General features: G+C 47.6%; 1 protein-coding gene across 1 annotated transcript in view; it reads right to left on the bottom strand.

Annotated features, from left to right (window-relative positions):
* The window catches only part of LOC149346093 (uncharacterized), an 80,701-nt gene extending 66,456 nt beyond the window's left edge, over nt 1-14,245 (bottom strand). Inside the window, exons 1-2 of the mRNA XM_089541250.1 lie at nt 13,880-14,245; nt 627-1,376 (exon numbers count right to left, since the gene is read on the bottom strand). Coding sequence (XP_089397376.1) covers nt 627-1,376; nt 13,880-14,245 — 1,116 coding nt within the window. The remainder of the gene's footprint in view (nt 1-626; nt 1,377-13,879) is intronic.
* Nucleotides 14,246-17,132: the final 2,887 nt, after the last annotated feature.

Below are 17,132 nucleotides of genomic sequence, written 5' to 3'. Positions count from 1 at the left end.
ATGGATGCCTTTTCCCGATAGTCAAGAAATTTTATGATAACCGGTCTAGATTTGTCACTGGATTTACGGCCAAGCCTATGAAGTCTTTCTATACCTGTAGGTGTTATACCTATCTTCTCTTTTATTATGTCGTCTTTCACTGTGTTCTCAAGTTCTTCAAGCGTCTCGTTTTCTGACTCTTCTAAACCGTAAATTATAAGATTATTGCGACGGCTTCTGTTTTCTAAGTCGTCCACCTTATTCATCAGAAAGGACAACTGGCTGTCAAAATCTGCTATTGTTTTTTCTATTTCGCTTACTTGTTTTGTCAGCGTGCCTAGTTTGGACAACTGTTGTTCAATGCTATCTATTCTGTTGTTTAGTGTAACCATTTGCTCTTTTATTTCGTTCTGACCGTCGATAATGCCTTCAATAGTTCCTTGCACTTTCTTTTGGCCGTCTAGCAGTTCCGACAGCAATTGCTTCTCAGTTGGTCCCGGGTTTGTCTCAATATCGCCCGAAAGAAGTAGGTTAGTAGGCAATAAAGCAATGTGCGCCAGAATACATTTGAAACACTGTGGGCAGGGCAGCAGCAACAGAAACCGGTTGTCACTACGATAACAGTACATGGGAACGTTTTTACTAACCTGTAGAGCAAGACAAAAATGGTTGCTGAGCATGTTGCCGATACTGCTGCTGGCCTGCCCACTGAAGAAAGTCGATGTTGCTCGCTCTTTTAAAGGGGCTTGCTGAGCCATGTGATGTGACGTCACAGTTGTCGAGATGAAGCGATGCGCTGTCAGTTGCGGAACGGAAAGCAATGTAATCGCCGGGCACCTGGCACGAGCCAGATTTTCCGATGCCGGCTCACTGAACACATCCACGTCGATTGCCCTTGATGCGTAGGCGCTGGGCCACCATTCATTCCCGCGATGCGAGGGCTCGTTGACCAGGTCAAACGACGTAGCCACTGGGTCGCAGCCACGCGGTGGAACTGGTCCGCACAGAAGGGCCGCCAAAATCTGTAGAGCAAGACAAAAATGGTTGCTGAGCATGTTGCCGATACTGCTGCTGGCCTGCCCACTGAAGAAAGTCGATGTTGCTCGCTCTTTTAAAGGGGCTTGCTGAGCCATGTGATGTGACGTCACAGTTGTCGAGATGAAGCGATGCGCTGTCAGTTGCGGAACGGAAAGCAATGTAATCGCCGGGCACCTGGCACGAGCCAGATTTTCCGATGCCGGCTCACTGAACACATCCACGTCGATTGCCCTTGATGCGTAGGCGCTGGGCCACCATTCATTCCCGCGATGCGAGGGCTCGTTGACCAGGTCAAACGACGTAGCCACTGGGTCGCAGCCACGCGGTGGAACTGGTCCGCACAGAAGGGCCGCCAAAATCTGTAGAGCAAGACAAAAATGGTTGCTGAGCATGAATGGCCGATTACACGAGGTGCAGGGGAGTAGTATTAATGGCACGACGGGGTCTCCGGAGCTCCTGAAGCAGGAGGGTATTATTTATGCAAAATGCGCCATTGTTTTGCCTTATGTACCTTTTTCAGATGGACTCTAGCGTATAAATAGCCGATCTAGATTAATTTCCACTTCACTTTATTTTTCAGCGGACAATAAATTAATGTTGACAGAGTGAAAAAATCTCGCATTCAACTAATCTTTAGTTCTTTATTTCATTTATCGTTGCCACACACAAAAGAAACCAACGTTACAAGGTTGATTAAAATCCTTGTTATATTCACAATTTTTTTTTTCTCCTGAAGCCGTTGCAACCGGTTCGATCTGGTCAAGACCGGTTCGAACCGGAACAGAAAGTCGCTCCGGAGCCGTACTCGGAACTTATCCGAAAAGCGTGTATCCGAGCCCACCCGAAAAAAATCCGCTTCGACGCTCTTTCGACGCTCTTTCGACGCCAGCAATTTTTCTTTCCTCAGCTTTCTTTCGCGAGCGGCAGCGCACTCGGCTTTCTTTGCCGCTTTTAAAGTACGTTGACCCGCGCGACCAGAGCTGATGACTGGTACTGCTGATAGATGGCGCAATGGCACCTGTATCACTGACGCATGCATTACGTAATGACGATAATTCACGCGGCGATGTGTCCTCGCTTATCAAATGAAAGTAGTGCTACGCGTGCTCCTCTCTGGATATTGGACAGAACGATGGCTCCTTCGTGTCGCAATGTGGCTTTTACCAGCACGAACCGTAAAGACGCTGTTATCGATGCATGCGCTGCACTAGCGACAGCGCAGCACATAGGCACCTGACGCAGGCGAACTGAAAGTTTCGCGAATGTTCGTTTAGGTACGGCTTCGTGTCCTCCTTCTTTCTAGCGCCAAAGTCATAGATGGCGCACTGACAACGGGGGCTAACAGCATTTCATGCTTTAAAAAAAGTTAAGGCGAATACCAGTCTTTAACATATAATTCAGCACGAGTTTTGTTAGTTGTGACCATATTACTGAGTATTAAAAGATATCGTAATCTTTGTTGTTGTCGTTGTGGCGGAATAAATGGAAAGTAGTCAGAAAGATCCAACAAATGATTTTTAACTGGGGTCAAAAATTGAGTGCACCGGTCATCCGCGTCCTTTTAAAAGCTATCATAGCAATAAAAAAGAACGGAAGCAAAAAGAAGCTCCGTGGCGGCGACCGCACCTCCCGCCACAAGAGCGGCCACACATTCACTGGAATAGCTTTGTCCTTTGCCCGGCACTGATGGCCTGGGCATCCTTCCTGGGAGGGTTTACATTGAACACTAAGACGGCACGAGGACAAACACATGGACAGCGCAATCACACACATGAGGCAACCTTCTCAGGCTGCTGTTCGAAACAGGGTGGGTGCTCCGAAGAGCTCAGCGGGATATACGGAGCCTCTCCCAGGACTGTACCTCACGAACAAACCGGCCGCCAGGTCGGGGTGCGCCTGTACCCTTATACGCTGGGTAACCGTCGGTGGGTTTCGAACCTGCCACCTCCCGCAGCCGAGGCGGACGGCCAAACCACTAGGCCACGACTGCGGTGATAGCACATTGATGATAGACAGTCCTTTATCTGAAGTTACGCGGTATCTCGCTTCCGTATCCTGTATTCACTGCTGAATGCTTCCTTTGGGAGAGTGAAGCGATTTTGCAGCCTGCTCTTAGATATTCTACTCAAATTACGCGTCTGGGCCAAGCATCCGACGTCACGTGCGAAGCCTGTTCACGAGCTGGAACCTGTTAGTCTTGGTGTCTTTAAATGAGGAAAGAAAAAAGTAACATTTAAAACCTTAAAAATATGAAAATCACCGAGAACCAAGCGAAAACCACGAGAACTAGGCGTTCTTTTTACCATCGGTGCAACTTCTTACTCCGGGATTTGTATTGCGTTTGACAACGACAAGAAGATGGGATATTATTAAATCCAGGAGAAGGTAGACTGTACATCTGCTGACATTTTTTATTATTTGCTAACTGCGTGAATGCACATACTGAGAATTTGGTTGTCAGGGAGGGGCCACAAGGCTTGATCAGGGATTGATCATCATGCCATGCAAGTGAAGCCAGGAAGAGCTCTGAGATAACATTTTTTTATTTTTATTTATTTATACAGAATACCCCTAAAGGCCCTCGAGAGGGTATTACATAGGGGGGGGGGGGGGCACAGGCAATTGAACAGAATAAAAAAAAACCACAAATATAAAACAAACAACAAAAGCACAAATAAGACACACTGGATGAAATAAGTAAGCAAAAGAATCAAAAGAATGGCGGCGAGGCAAAGAACGAAGATTACTGCATTATTAAAATTATACAAACAGAACACTAATACAATGAATCTTTTTAGTAACAAACCCTGCAAAAAAGGAAGCCATGAACAAATAAAATAACAATGTATGCGAAGAGTTAAGCAGTAGTTATTGAAGATATAAGTTTAAAATATTTATCAGGATCAGTGGTGGTTGCGATATGTGAAGGCAGAGTGTTCCAGTCCGATATTGTGCTTTTGTAATGCTTTTGGTACTTTTGGTGAGGATCCTCAAAGTCCGCATCAGATACTCGCAAATCAGGTTATAGGCACTGAAACAGAGCACAAAGACAAGAAGGGTACCAACATAACATTGGTTATCTGATCACTGCGCTACTTCAGCACATCAGAATATTTCGGTCATCAGTGCGTCTGCTGTAAGTACTTTTCGACTAAAGCCAAAAAAATTACGAGGAACTTTAGCGGCTAAAGTGGTGAAAGGCGAAAGCCTGAGAGCTGCATGCATTCTGCTACGCGATTGTTCACTGCACATTTTGTTGGTGCATTAATTAACTGCCAATTAATGACGCTTAAGCTTCGCCTTTAGGAGTGGAACGCGACAGCGTGTTGTAGCGCTGCCACGGAGTCCAAGGAACGCCACCACCCGTTCGGCGCGATGCGTTGCCCTTTGAACGCAACGCTTTTTAAGGAAAGGAAATGGGGCTGTAATTCTCTGTCGTCTCGGTGCACACCTGAGCCGCATGGTACAGGAAGGGAGGAAGTGTGAGTGAAAGAAGAAAGATGGGCCGTAATGAAGAAAATGAAAATTGTATTTGAGGAAAGGAAATTACGCATGAACTGTCTCACATATCTCAGTAGACACTAGTTGAAAATTGTATTTGAGGAAAGGAAGTTGCGCAGTAACTGTCTCACATATTTCAGTGGACACCCGTCAAAATTCGCGCGTGGTGACATCACGACAATTTGGACCAATCTGAAACGCGGACAAATACGCCTTGCTCGTTGGTAAATTGGCTTTTGAGGAAAGGAAATGTATCTGTCTCTCATATCTCGGTGGACACCTAAACCTCGCCGTAACGGGAAGGGAGGAAGATGGGAGTGAACGAAGACACCGTATTCACTAGACGCACCTTTGTTCATTCGAAACCATCGAGCTGGCATGGTGGAGTGGTAGCGTGCTCGACTCGCACTCCGGAGACCGGGGTTCGATTCCCAAGCTCGGCCAATTTCTTACTTGGTTTTATTTATTTATCTGGTCTGACTAGAAAGGTTAATTAGACTAATTGGTTAAGTAAGCAATTAACTAAACTCACTCAAACTTACTTGGAGCATCACTATACGATCCCTTTAATTGGTTGCATAGTTAGTAGCCAAAGTACAATTGGCCCCGTTTGAAATTCGCGCCCTGTGACGTCACGACCGTTTCGACCAATTGAAAAGCGTGACATTTCTGTCGACAGCTCCTGCTTACAACGATGAGGCATTAAAGGCTTCCGCCTTAAAAATTAAGGGGGATTTTGCTTACTTCATGCAATGTGAAGTATGCTGGCTGGAACGTAGGGTACTATTTCGCCTTTAGTTCGATGCTACCTTTTCAAGGTCTGGCTCCGGGAAAAAGAACGGTGAGATCTTTGACTGCTAACCTTAGTGGTAGCCAACAATTAAAGTTTGGGTCCGCTTAACACGCCTTATGAGGACCATCGGAAGCGGTGTGTTCTGGATCCAGGGATAGGAAGTTAATGCAGACGATGACATGCAGCCTGCAGCGCGAGTGAATGACAGTTAAACACGTGCGGCGACCTGTTGCGGCTATAGCATAGTCCTCTCGGGAGGATGCCGTCTCTAGCGAATAAAAATTTAGTTTTCGTTTTATGTGGTTTAACGTCCCAAAGCGACTAAGACTATGAGCACGCTGTGATAGAGGGCCCCGGAAATTTTTGACTCCCTCGGGTTGTTAGCTTTCTGTTACATAGCCCAGACATCGGCCTCTACCATTTCGGCTCCATCGAAATTCGACTGCACCGGCCGGGATTGGGCCCATGTCTTTCAGTTCAGCAGCCGAGCACCACAACCATTTAGTCACCGCGATGGCTCAGGCAGAAGTTCCGCCGTCGATTCAAAGCATAAGAAATGTTCTCGGCGCTCCAGATCGACAAGAAAGAATGCCAGCGCTAGGGAGGTCTCACCTTCTGGATTGGCGCCAGACATCGCGGATGGCTGACATAAGTACACATATAAGTGCAAGATGCCGGGCTAGTTGGTATTGCGCAATGAAATAAAACACCGCAAGGAACGGGACGAAACACGAAGGAGCAAAACACAGACACGGGCGCTGACTAACAACTGAAATTTTATTTCGATGCAGGACACATATATAAGGTACAAAGAGGGGGGTGTGTCCAAGGCGATGCTGCAAAATCACCAAAACAGTGTAGTCACCTCCAACGGTAAAAACGATAAAAAAGGTGAAAGGCCGAAGAAAAGACAAAAAGCGATAAAACCACGGCTTAAAAGGCCGGGACGGAAGGTGAAAGCGATGAAAAAAGATATACACATAGGCAAAAAAGGCAAAAAAAAAAAGCGTTAAACTAACGGTGAAAAACGGGACTAAAATCGCGGCGCAATGGTGATTAACAAAAATGACAGAGAGGGGCATTTAAGAAAAGGATTAAACATTCACCCTGCCTCTAAGAAAATCCAATTCTTTTTGCGATAAGCAGAGGGAGGGTGTACTCCCACATCGTTCCTTTGCGTTGTGGATTTCGAACGCTTCTGCGATTTCCCTAGATATCCTATCCCGTCCTCCAGCAAGAATTGTGCAGCGATTGAAATCTAGGTAACAGGTTTCGTCCGGATCATCATGCTTACGTTTGCACTTTTTGCAGTGCTTGGCAAGGTGCCCAGAAATAGCAATACTGTCTACATTGTTCCTGTGCTCTTGAAGCCTAAAGTTGAGGCACCGGCCTGTTTGGGCAATGTATCTCTTCCCACAGGATACGGGCAGAGAGTAGACGACGCCGGTTTTGCAGGAGACGAGTTGTTCCGAATGAGTCTGCCCACACCCCCGGGCGATCAGAGGTTTGTTTACCTTCGGGCATAGGGCGGAAAGCTTGTTTGGCGCTGAGAAGACGACGTCAACCCCTGAACGTTTCGCGATTTTAGTCCCCTTTTTACCGTTAGTTTAAAGCTGTTTTTTGCCTTTTTTGGCTATGTGTATATCTGTTTTCATCGCTTTCACCTTCCGTCCCGGCCTTTTACACCGTGGTTTTATCGCTTTTTGTCTTTTCTTCGGCCTTTCACCTTTTTTTATCGTTTTTATCCTTGGACGCGACTACACTGTTTCGGTGATTGTGCAGGATCGCCTTGGACACACTCCCCTCTTTGTACCTTATATATGTGTCCTGCATCGAAATAAAATTTCAGTTGTTAGTCAGCGCCCGTGTCTGTGTTTTGCTCCTTCGTGTTTCGTCCCGTTCCCTGCGCTGTTTTATTTCGTTAAGTACACATAGGTCACCATAGCGAACGACAGGCAGTTGATCGTCGCAACACATCTGTGGGCTCTGGTCTAGGCCGAAATACGTACACTTGCGCCGATCATTTTCGGGCATTCGACTAGACGTTGTTGCCATTGAAGAGACCATGAGAGGAAGTGAAATGGATACAGGGGTTGCCCAGCAGGCTTTTTGTAACCTACAATAAATATGTTGCACTCAGAAGACTTTTCAACAGCTTGCTTTGTGTTCTTTAAAAATAGACTCTCCGTTTCTCATTTCATGTATCATGCTGACAAAGAAAAGCGCATTATATGTTACGACTTTAAACTGTATGGTGAATTGGGGAGGTTCATCAACGAGTATAATTTAAATAATCGGGTGCAGCCAGTAGCTTTCTTTCAGGTTATTGCAGCTCCTCCAGACTGGGATCGCTATAATTCACGGATCACAGTAATTGTGTGTATAACCCACGGAACCCTAGAGGGTTACCGTGGAGACCGATAAGAGCACTGGTATTTTGTTACATATCACTGAAAAAGCAGCCTTAATTGATGCCGGATTATCATCCACCCTGAAATGGCATGTATAAAATGAGCCCCACATTCACATCGGAGTAGGATTTATTTTTCCGCAGATTTTTCTAAAACGCACATTTCGTGCGACGTCATGCTTTTTTCTTTCACACATCTTGCAACGGTCATTGCGCGGATTGGAGAATGTGCCCGTCCCAAATTTCACCCACAGTGGGCACTGTGGCAGCCTAATTGTACGGCAACAGCGCTACAGCGGAGGGACTTCGAAAAGCAATATTGGTGCACATAGAATGTGCAGCAGCTCCTCCAAATTTCTGCTTCAATAGAAGCTTTATTCTTTATTGCTAAAGGGGGAGGACGAACAGCGTTTTTCGCAACAGCGAATTGCAGCAGTTACGACAGAGCATATAACACAATCCTCAGCAGCCATGTGTAGAACTTTTTGGCGAGTTTGTTTTCTTTCCTTACTGGTTGCTCCCGCATCCTGAGAAGCTTGTTCTCGGAAAGCGTGTTCGCCTTAATTAACGTTAGAAAGCGTGTTGCGTCTGTACACTTGAACAAATCGTAGTTTTTCCTTTTCGTCAGTGTTTAGTATTAACAAAATATTGACTCATGCCTTCCGTAGAAGATGAGGAAGAACGCAACCGGCAATTGGAGAAAGACGAAGTGACTCTGCTCCGCCTAGTGCTGAGGACATCATCATCATCATCATCGCGCTGACCTGACTGGCTGCTGGTGTTCCGGCGCAAGAGACTTCTTTGTAACGTTACGTTAGAAATGTGGTAGAGGCAGTGCCGGGTTCGCTTCCAGTGCTGCATAATCTACCTCTGACTACAGAGCTTACTCCGGTACATCAGCGCCTCGGCCGCCGCCTACGTAGAGAGCCCCCGGAATTCGGTCCCCTTCCGGCCGCTACCAGGACGACGCAGCCTCGGGCCCCTGCAACACCTGCGGCAATGACATCTGAGAGTAGGCTTCGCGCAAACATCCTCTGCCATCAGCCGCGAACACCACCGTCATTTCATGGAGACGTGTTCGAGGACGCCGAGGACTGGCTTGAGACCTTCGAGCGTGTGGCACGTTACAACGGGTGGACCGATGAGCGTAAGCTCCACAACGTGTACTTTGCTCTTGAAGAGTCGGCACGGTCATGGTTTGAAAACCATGAGGCTTCCTTTCCATCCTGGGAAGCCTTCTGTCGGGTCTTGAAGGCCACTTTTTCAAGTGCCGACCGCCGGGAGCGAGCAGAAGCTGCGCTGCACTCGTGCAACCAGCGCCAAAACGAGAGCGTGCGCATGTTTTATGAGGACATGGCACTTCTTTTCAAGCGCGCAGACCCACAGATGCCAGAAGACAAGAAGCTGCGCCACCTGATGCGGGGCGTGAAGCATGAACTTTTCGCAGGACTAGTGCGCAGCCCACCGCGCACTGTTGCGGAGTTCCTCAGTCAGGCAACCACCATGGAGACGACGCTGCAACACCGGGCTCATCAATACAATCGTGACGTGAAGATCATTGGGTCCGACGCACTCCCTATGCAGGGCGGTAGCATATGGATGCACTACGCAACCTCGTTCGTTCTGTCGTGCGAGAAGAACTGCAAGCCCTCCGGATGCCTTGCAACACGCCGTCCTTTCCATCACTGGTTGAAGTCGTCTGGGACGAGGTGCGTATGGCAGCTGAGCAAGTTCCTGACGTTTCCTACCAGCTGGACGCGAGACCCACCTACGCGTCCGTCCTACGTAGGGCTCTCACGCAGGGCCACAGTATCAACACCGCAGCTCCAGCAATGGAGCCGCACGGTCCTCCTCTATCAGCGACCCCTTAAGAGTCAAGTATGGCGGGCCCGCGACCGTCGGCCCCTCTGCTACCATTGCGGTGCAGCAGGGCACCTCTACTGGGACGACCCCTGCCCTCGAAATGGCGAGCGGCCTAATGAAATCGCAAGCCACCTTGCTGCGCAACAGCATCCTGTTACGTCCCGCTAACAAGAGCGTCAGTCTACGTCCCCGACAAGCTACCGTTCCTCAACTCCGAGCTATCCCCGAAGCCGCCGCTCTCCCAGCCCTCGCCGGGAAAACTAATGCCAGCGGCCTTCGGACCATAATCTGGGCCATAAGCTAGTTTCGACCATACCTGTATACCTGTATGGACGACCCTTCGTATTGTCAGCGACCATCATTCGCTGTGCTGGCTGGCAAGCCTCAAAGACCCGTCTGGACGCTTGGCTCGATGGAGCCTTCATCTTCAAGAGTATGACGTTACCGTCGTTTATAAGTCGGGACTTAAACACCAAGACGCAGATTGCTTGTCACGCGCGCACTTGGACTGCGCTGCAGCGGAAAACGCCGACGATTTCCCTTCATTGGGGCCATTACTCAATCCCATATGGCTGACCTTCAACGCAAGGACCAGCAGCTGGCGCCGCTCATCGAGTATCTAGAAGGCCGCGGTGATCGGGTACCACCTGTTTTTCGTCGTGGCTTGCAGTCATACACTTTACGAAGTGGGGTTCTCCACAAGCGCAATTTTGAAATATCACAAGAAACATTCCTACTCGTAGTACCTATGAACCTACGGCCTGACATCCTCAGCGCTTGTCACGACGAACCATCCGCCGGCCACTTGGGAGTTTGTCGCACGCTTGCCAGAATTCGGGCGAAGTATTATTGGCCGAAATCATTACCTTCAGTACGATCTTATGTTAAAACCTGCCGTGACTGTCAAAGCCGAAAATCGCCCCCCATGAAACCAGCCGGATTTATTCAACCTATTGCTCCACCGAAAACTCCTTTCCAACAAGTGGGAATGGATCTCCTTCGCCCTTTTCCAAAGTCAACTAATAGAAAGCGTTGGAGTGTTGTCGCGACGGATTACCTGACCCAGTATTCTGAGACCGCGTCGCTCACAAGTGGAACTGCCACCGAAGTCACAGCATTTTTTGTTCACGACATTGTATTGCGCCATGGCGCCCCGGCTATTATTATTACCGACCGTGGGGCAGCTTTTACGGCCCGCATGACTAAAGCAGTGCTGAATCTTACACACACTAGCCATAGATAGGCCACAGCGTACCACCAGGAGACTAACGGCCTGGTGGAACGGCTAAACAGAACTCTGCCTGACATCTTGTCCATGTACGTGGATATAGAGCATAAGACCTGGGATCAAATTCTCCAATACGCCATGTTCGCGTACAATACGGCACTTCAAGAGACGACGCGGCTTGTCTCTTCGAGCTTGACGAGCTTTCCTTCGAGCTTGTCTTCGGCCGCCGAGTGACCACTCCCCTGGATACGATGTTGCCCGTATACCCCGACTGCGAACGTGAGCTTGATTTGGACGTCGCTAGTTTTGCTCAGCGTGCAGAATAAGCGCGGCAGTTGGCACGGCAGCGCATATAAATTTCATCGACTTGACCACTAAAAAAAAAAAGTCTAACCTCCATTTGCGCGAACTGACGCAGTCAGATTCTCGTTTCTTTACCTGGCGATAAGAGAATGGAATGCCCTCCCCCATTCTGTAGTTAACACTATTAATCGCGACCAGTTTCTTTCAATACTAAAAGATAGTGGGGCAGAGTAGGTATGTAAGATTTACCTTTGATTTACCTGTCGTCTTTTGTTCCTTGTATATCCTGGTATTTGTATTGTGTTCTTTGAATTTATGCATTGTATTTTGATCTTTGTATTTCTTTCGTGATGTTCCCCCCCTAGGTAATGCCCAGGTGGGCCTTTAGGGTAAATAAATGAAAAAAGCAACTAGACGCTGATCGCTACAACCAGGGACGGCGCTTCGTTTCCTATGAGCCTGGAGACTATGTCTGGATTTGGACACCTGTTTATCATCCCGGACTGTCTGAAAAATTACTGCGTTAGTACTTCGGACCATACCGTGTCCTCCGCCGCATCAGTGACGTTACCTACGAAGTTGAATCTGCCACCCAAGACCCCTCACGCCGCAGACGACGCAAGCTCACTGACGTTGTACACGTCGTCCGAATAAAACCCTACCACGGCCGCCCTGCTCACTGATCTGGAGACTGATAGTGCCCCGTTTTGTGCTGTGATACTCTTGTACCAACTTAGCAAACTACCTGTCAGCCCATAGCTCATCAGTATGCTCCTAGTCGGCCGCATCGAGGCGATGCTGCAAACAAGGGGGGCAATGATACATGCCTTCCTTAGAAGATGTGGAGGAACGCAACGGGCAATTGGAGAAAGACGAAGTGACTATGCTCCGCCTCGTGCTGACCTGACTTGCTGCTGGTGTTCCGGCGCAAGAGGCTTCATTGTAACGTTACGTTACAATATGACTATTGGCAAGTGACTGTAGCAAAAGTCCAACTTCAATACTGGTCTCTAAAACTTGGAGTAGGACTCCGGATAAAACAGACTTAAGTGCCTGGTAAAATTCCCGTGAAAGGCTGACAAGGCGGGGCTTTCTGAAAGTGACAATACACTAATTGCATGTTCTAATTCATCGAGTGTTCAAGGACCTCTTAGTACCAAGTACTGCTATTCAGAGAGCGACATTATAAAATACTGCGCGCTACGTAGACAACATCAGCAGTGCTTGAAGTGGCACAAAATTGAGAAGTGTGGAGATATATAAAATAAGCAACTATTGTATCCGCATCATGGGAAGTAGCGGGGCCAGTTGGTTCATTTTTCAACTTAAAACAGTGCGCAGGGACAGGACACAGTCAAGAAACACACAGACACAGCACTGACTGACAACTGAGGAATTTACTGCTTTGCTTGCAATAAATACAGAAAGTATCGTCTAAAATACAAAGAAAGCCTTGAAATCGTCATTTTGTCACTTCTGTCGTCATTGCTTGTGCAGATAACACATTTCTTTTTTCGTCAACGTTAGTGATGGTGTGCTTACGCAGGTGGAACGATTCTTCTGAATGATGAACGCTTCGTATATCTCTCGCATGAGCTTTCGGGGGTATCTTCTCAGAATCTTGCAGCGTCGAAAGTGTGGAATGCATTCGCAGTCCGACACGTGTCCCGCTAGCTTGCTGCCATATCCTTTTTCGATGTTGCCGACGTGTTCCATGAGACGTATGTTGACGCAGCGTCCTGACTGCCCAACATATGACGCCCCGCATGACAAGGGGATCTTATAAACTACATCACTGTCGCATTCGGTGAATTTGTCTTTGTGCTTTGTTTTACAACGTGCTGTTTTTTCAGCGCCTTGGTTGACCATTTTGCACAACTTGGATAATTTGCTGGGCGCATTGAAAACTAAGTCCACTCCAGCTCGCGCCACCACTTCCTTTAGTGCGTGGCTGACACCGTGGACATATGGCATGACGGCTACCTTCCGCTCTACTTTTTGAGGCTTCTTGGGGTTCGGTCGCCGGAACTCTTTCAGTAACTTGAAGCCAAGGCTACAGATGAGGTCGTCCGGGAAACCAGCTTCACGTAACCGTGTCAGCTGTGTCTGGACGCTTTGCTGCTGACGGTGAATGCAGGATCTATTCACGGCACTCCTCAATGCGCCTGTGGCCACAGCTCTTTTTACCAGTTTCGAGTGCGCCGATGAATATGGTAGCAGGCCTTTTTTTTGACCGCGGTGCATAACACCAGCACAGATGGGCTTCTTCGATGAATAGTCGTAGATCAAGGAACTGAAGCTGATTCTCCGTCGGTAATTCTTTGGTCAGTTCAAGGTCAGCAAGACCTTCACAGAAGATCTTGAAGATGCCGTCGACAACGTCCTTGTGCTGCTCCTGGTTTGGAAGCTTGTGGATAACAAGGAAGTCGTCCACAAACCGGAATGTCCTCACGACAGTGGTATTAGCCAGAGTTTCTTGTAGTTGACGGTCTCGGCGAGCTAGCAGAAGGTCACTGAGAATTGGTGCAACGCACGAACCAATGCATACGCCTTGCCGTTGGATGTATAGGTCATCATTATGCTTTACAAATGTCGAACGTAGATAGAAGGCCAGCAACTCAAGGAATCTATCCGCATTGATTCCGCATTCATTCTGGAACCTTACAGTTCCCATGGCATCGATTCCTTCTCTCACTGTCTCAAACAAGGCAGTATGTGGCAGAGTGTAATAAAGATCTTTGATGTCTATTGAGAAGACACTCACTTTTTCCTGGCAGCCGTTCATGAGAAATGCGGAAACTTCTTCTGCCTTCTTGACAAGGAAAGGGTCTTCGACGGCGAGGAAGGAGAGCGATTCTTGCAGGTATCGTCCCAAGGGTTGCTGCCACGTTCCTCTTTCAGACACAATTACTCTGAAAGGGCAGTCGTCTTTGTGGGTTTTTGCCGTGAAGAAGGCATTCAGGCATAAGCCCTCACTGTTCTTCACAGCTAGTCCTAGTTTTGTCAAGTTGTTGGCTTCACACAGTTTTAGGGCTTCGTTCCTTACTTTTTGGGGTTTAATCTTGTTCAGTTTGCGGAAGTTCATTGCGATGGCCTGGCTTGCCTTCTCGCCAAAGGAAGCTGACGACATGACGACAAATCCTCCTTCTTTATCCGACAATAGAAGGCTGAGGTCCGCCTCCTGTAAAGACTTGGCCGTCTTGTCAAGGCGTGGAAAGGCTCTTTTCTTCGAGGCTCGACTTAAAACTCTCGACTTAAAACTCTCGACTTAAAGGCTCGACTTAAAACTCAGTCTATTGTCGGATAAAGAAGGAGGATTTGTCGTCATGTCGTCAGCTTCCTTTGGCGAGAAGGCAAGCCAGGCCATCGCAAAGAACTTCCGCAAACTGAACAAGATTAAACCCCCAAAAGTAAGCAACGAAGCCCTAAAACTGTGTGAAGCCAACAACTTGACAAAACTAGGACTAGCTGTGAAGAACAGTGAGGGCTTATGCCTGAATGCCTTCTTCACGGCAAAAACCCACAAAGACGACTGCCCTTTCAGAGTAATTGTGTCTGAAAGAGGAACGTGGCAGCAACCCTTGGGACGATACCTGCAAGAATCGCTCTCCTTCCTCGCCGTCGAAGACCCTTTCCTTGTCAAGAAGACAGAAGAAGTTTCCGCATTTCTCATGAACGGCTGCCAGGAAAAAGTGAATGTCTTCTCAATAGACATCAAAGATCTTTATTACACTCTGCCACATACTGCCTTGTTTGAGACAGTGAGAGAAGGAATCGATGCCATGGGAACTGTAAGGTTCCAGAATGAATTCGGAATCAATGCGGATAGATTCCTTGAGTTGCTGGCCTTCTATCTACGTTCGACATTTGTAAAGCATAATGATGACCTATACATCCAACGGCAAGGCGTATGCATTGGTTCGTGCGTTGCACCAATTCTCAGTGACCTTCTGCTAGCTCGCCGAGACCGTCAACTACAAGAAACTCTGGCTAATACCACTGTCGTGAGGACATTCCGGTTTGTGGACGACTTCCTTGTTATCCACAAGCTTCCAAACCAGGAGCAGCACAAGGACGTTGTCGACGGCATCTTCAAGATCTTCTGTGAAGGTCTTGCTGACCTTGAACAGACCAAAGAATTACCGACGGAGAATCAGCTTCAGTTCCTTGATCTACGACTATTCATCGAAGAAGCCCATCTGTGCTGGTGTTATGCACCGCGGTCAAAAAAAAGGCCTGCTACCATATTCATCGGCGCACTCGAAACTGGTAAAAAGAGCTGTGGCCACAGGCGCATTGAGGAGTGCCGTGAATAGATCCTGCATTCACCGTCAGCAGCAAAGCGTCCAGACACAGCTGACACGGTTACGTGAAGCTGGTTTCCCGGACGACCTCATCTGTAGCCTTGGCTTCAAGTTACTGAAAGAGTTCCGGCGACCGAACCCCAAGAAGCCTCAAAAAGTAGAGCGGAAGGTAGCCGTCATGCCATATGTCCACGGTGTCAGCCACGCACTAAAGGAAGTGGTGGCGCGAGCTGGAGTGGACTTAGTTTTCAATGCGCCCAGCAAATTATCCAAGTTGTGCAAAATGGTCAACCAAGGCGCTGAAAAAACAGCACGTTGTAAAACAAAGCACAAAGACAAATTCACCGAATGCGACAGTGATGTAGTTTATAAGATCCCCTTGTCATGCGGGGCGTCATATGTTGGGCAGTCAGGACGCTGCGTCAACATACGTCTCATGGAACACGTCGGCAACATCGAAAAAGGATATGGCAGCAAGCTAGCGGGACACGTGTCGGACTGCGAATGCATTCCACACTTTCGACGCTGCAAGATTCTGAGAAGATACCCCCGAAAGCTCATGCGAGAGATATACGAAGCGTTCATCATTCAGAAGAATCGTTCCACCTGCGTAAGCACACCATCACTAACGTTGACGAAAAAAGAAATGTGTTATCTGGACAGATCGCAAACTCTCGTACTGATTCTACTGATTCTACTGATTCTTCATAGCTAACAGATAAATCGCACAAACGACCACAAGGGCCTAATAACGTCACTGTCCTTTTCACGAACATACGCAGTGCGATTAGAAATCGCGATGAACTGTCCTCCGCTACTGACACTACTTGCGCTGATATCGTTATCTTAACAGAAACGTGGCTAAGTGATTCCGTTCGAAACGAAGAAATCTTTTGCACTAAAAAACGCTTTTCGGTATTTCGCTGTGATCGTTCTTTTCGGCGAGGGGGTGGGGTACTGATTGCTGTTTCTGAAGACTTGAAATGCTTGCCGTTCGATGTTGCCACTCCGCTCGAATTCACTTGTGTTCAGATCACAGTTGGTCTTCAAAAGCTAGTATTTTGTGCTTGTTATCGACCGCCGTCGAGTCCTTCCGGGTTTTGCGAAGATCTTCACGACACCCTAAACATTATTACCACTACATTTCCCAATCTTCCTATTCTTTTATTTGGCGATTTTAACTTTCCTGATATTAACTGGACATGCACCACGTTTAGCCCAAGAGCCAGTACTTCAGAATCATCAAATTTTATATCGGTCTGCTCCGACTTTTGTTTAACACAGGTAATTACTCAGCCAACAAGACTGACAGATTCCACATCCAATACATTGGACCTATTGCTAACAAATTCGCCACATTTAGTTTCCAACATTAATTACTTGGCAGGAATAAGTGACCATTCTCTACTTGCAGTCGAATTGAACTTACCGTCATTCAAAATGCGAAGTAAAAAGAAAGTTATATACAATTACGGCAAGGCTAATTTCTCAGCTATAAATGAGGCCCTTGAGCATTTTCTCGACAGTTTTCTAACAAACTTCGATCAACGTTCAGTCGACATTAATTGGTGTTTGTTTAGGGATAAACTGCATGAACTTATAGATTTACACATCCCACAGATAAACATCACAACGAACCTTCATTCTCCGTGGTATAACCGGCAATTAAAACGTATCGATAATAGGAAGAGACGAATCTTTAGGAAAGCGAAG

The sequence above is a fragment of the Amblyomma mixtum genome, chromosome 4, assembly GCF_055824585.1.
Source record: "Amblyomma mixtum isolate Tamu chromosome 4, ASM5582458v1, whole genome shotgun sequence".
Taxonomy (NCBI): domain Eukaryota; kingdom Metazoa; phylum Arthropoda; class Arachnida; order Ixodida; family Ixodidae; genus Amblyomma; species Amblyomma mixtum.
Note: the sequence above shows the minus strand (reverse complement) of the source record. Positions and strands in the feature narration are given on the sequence as shown.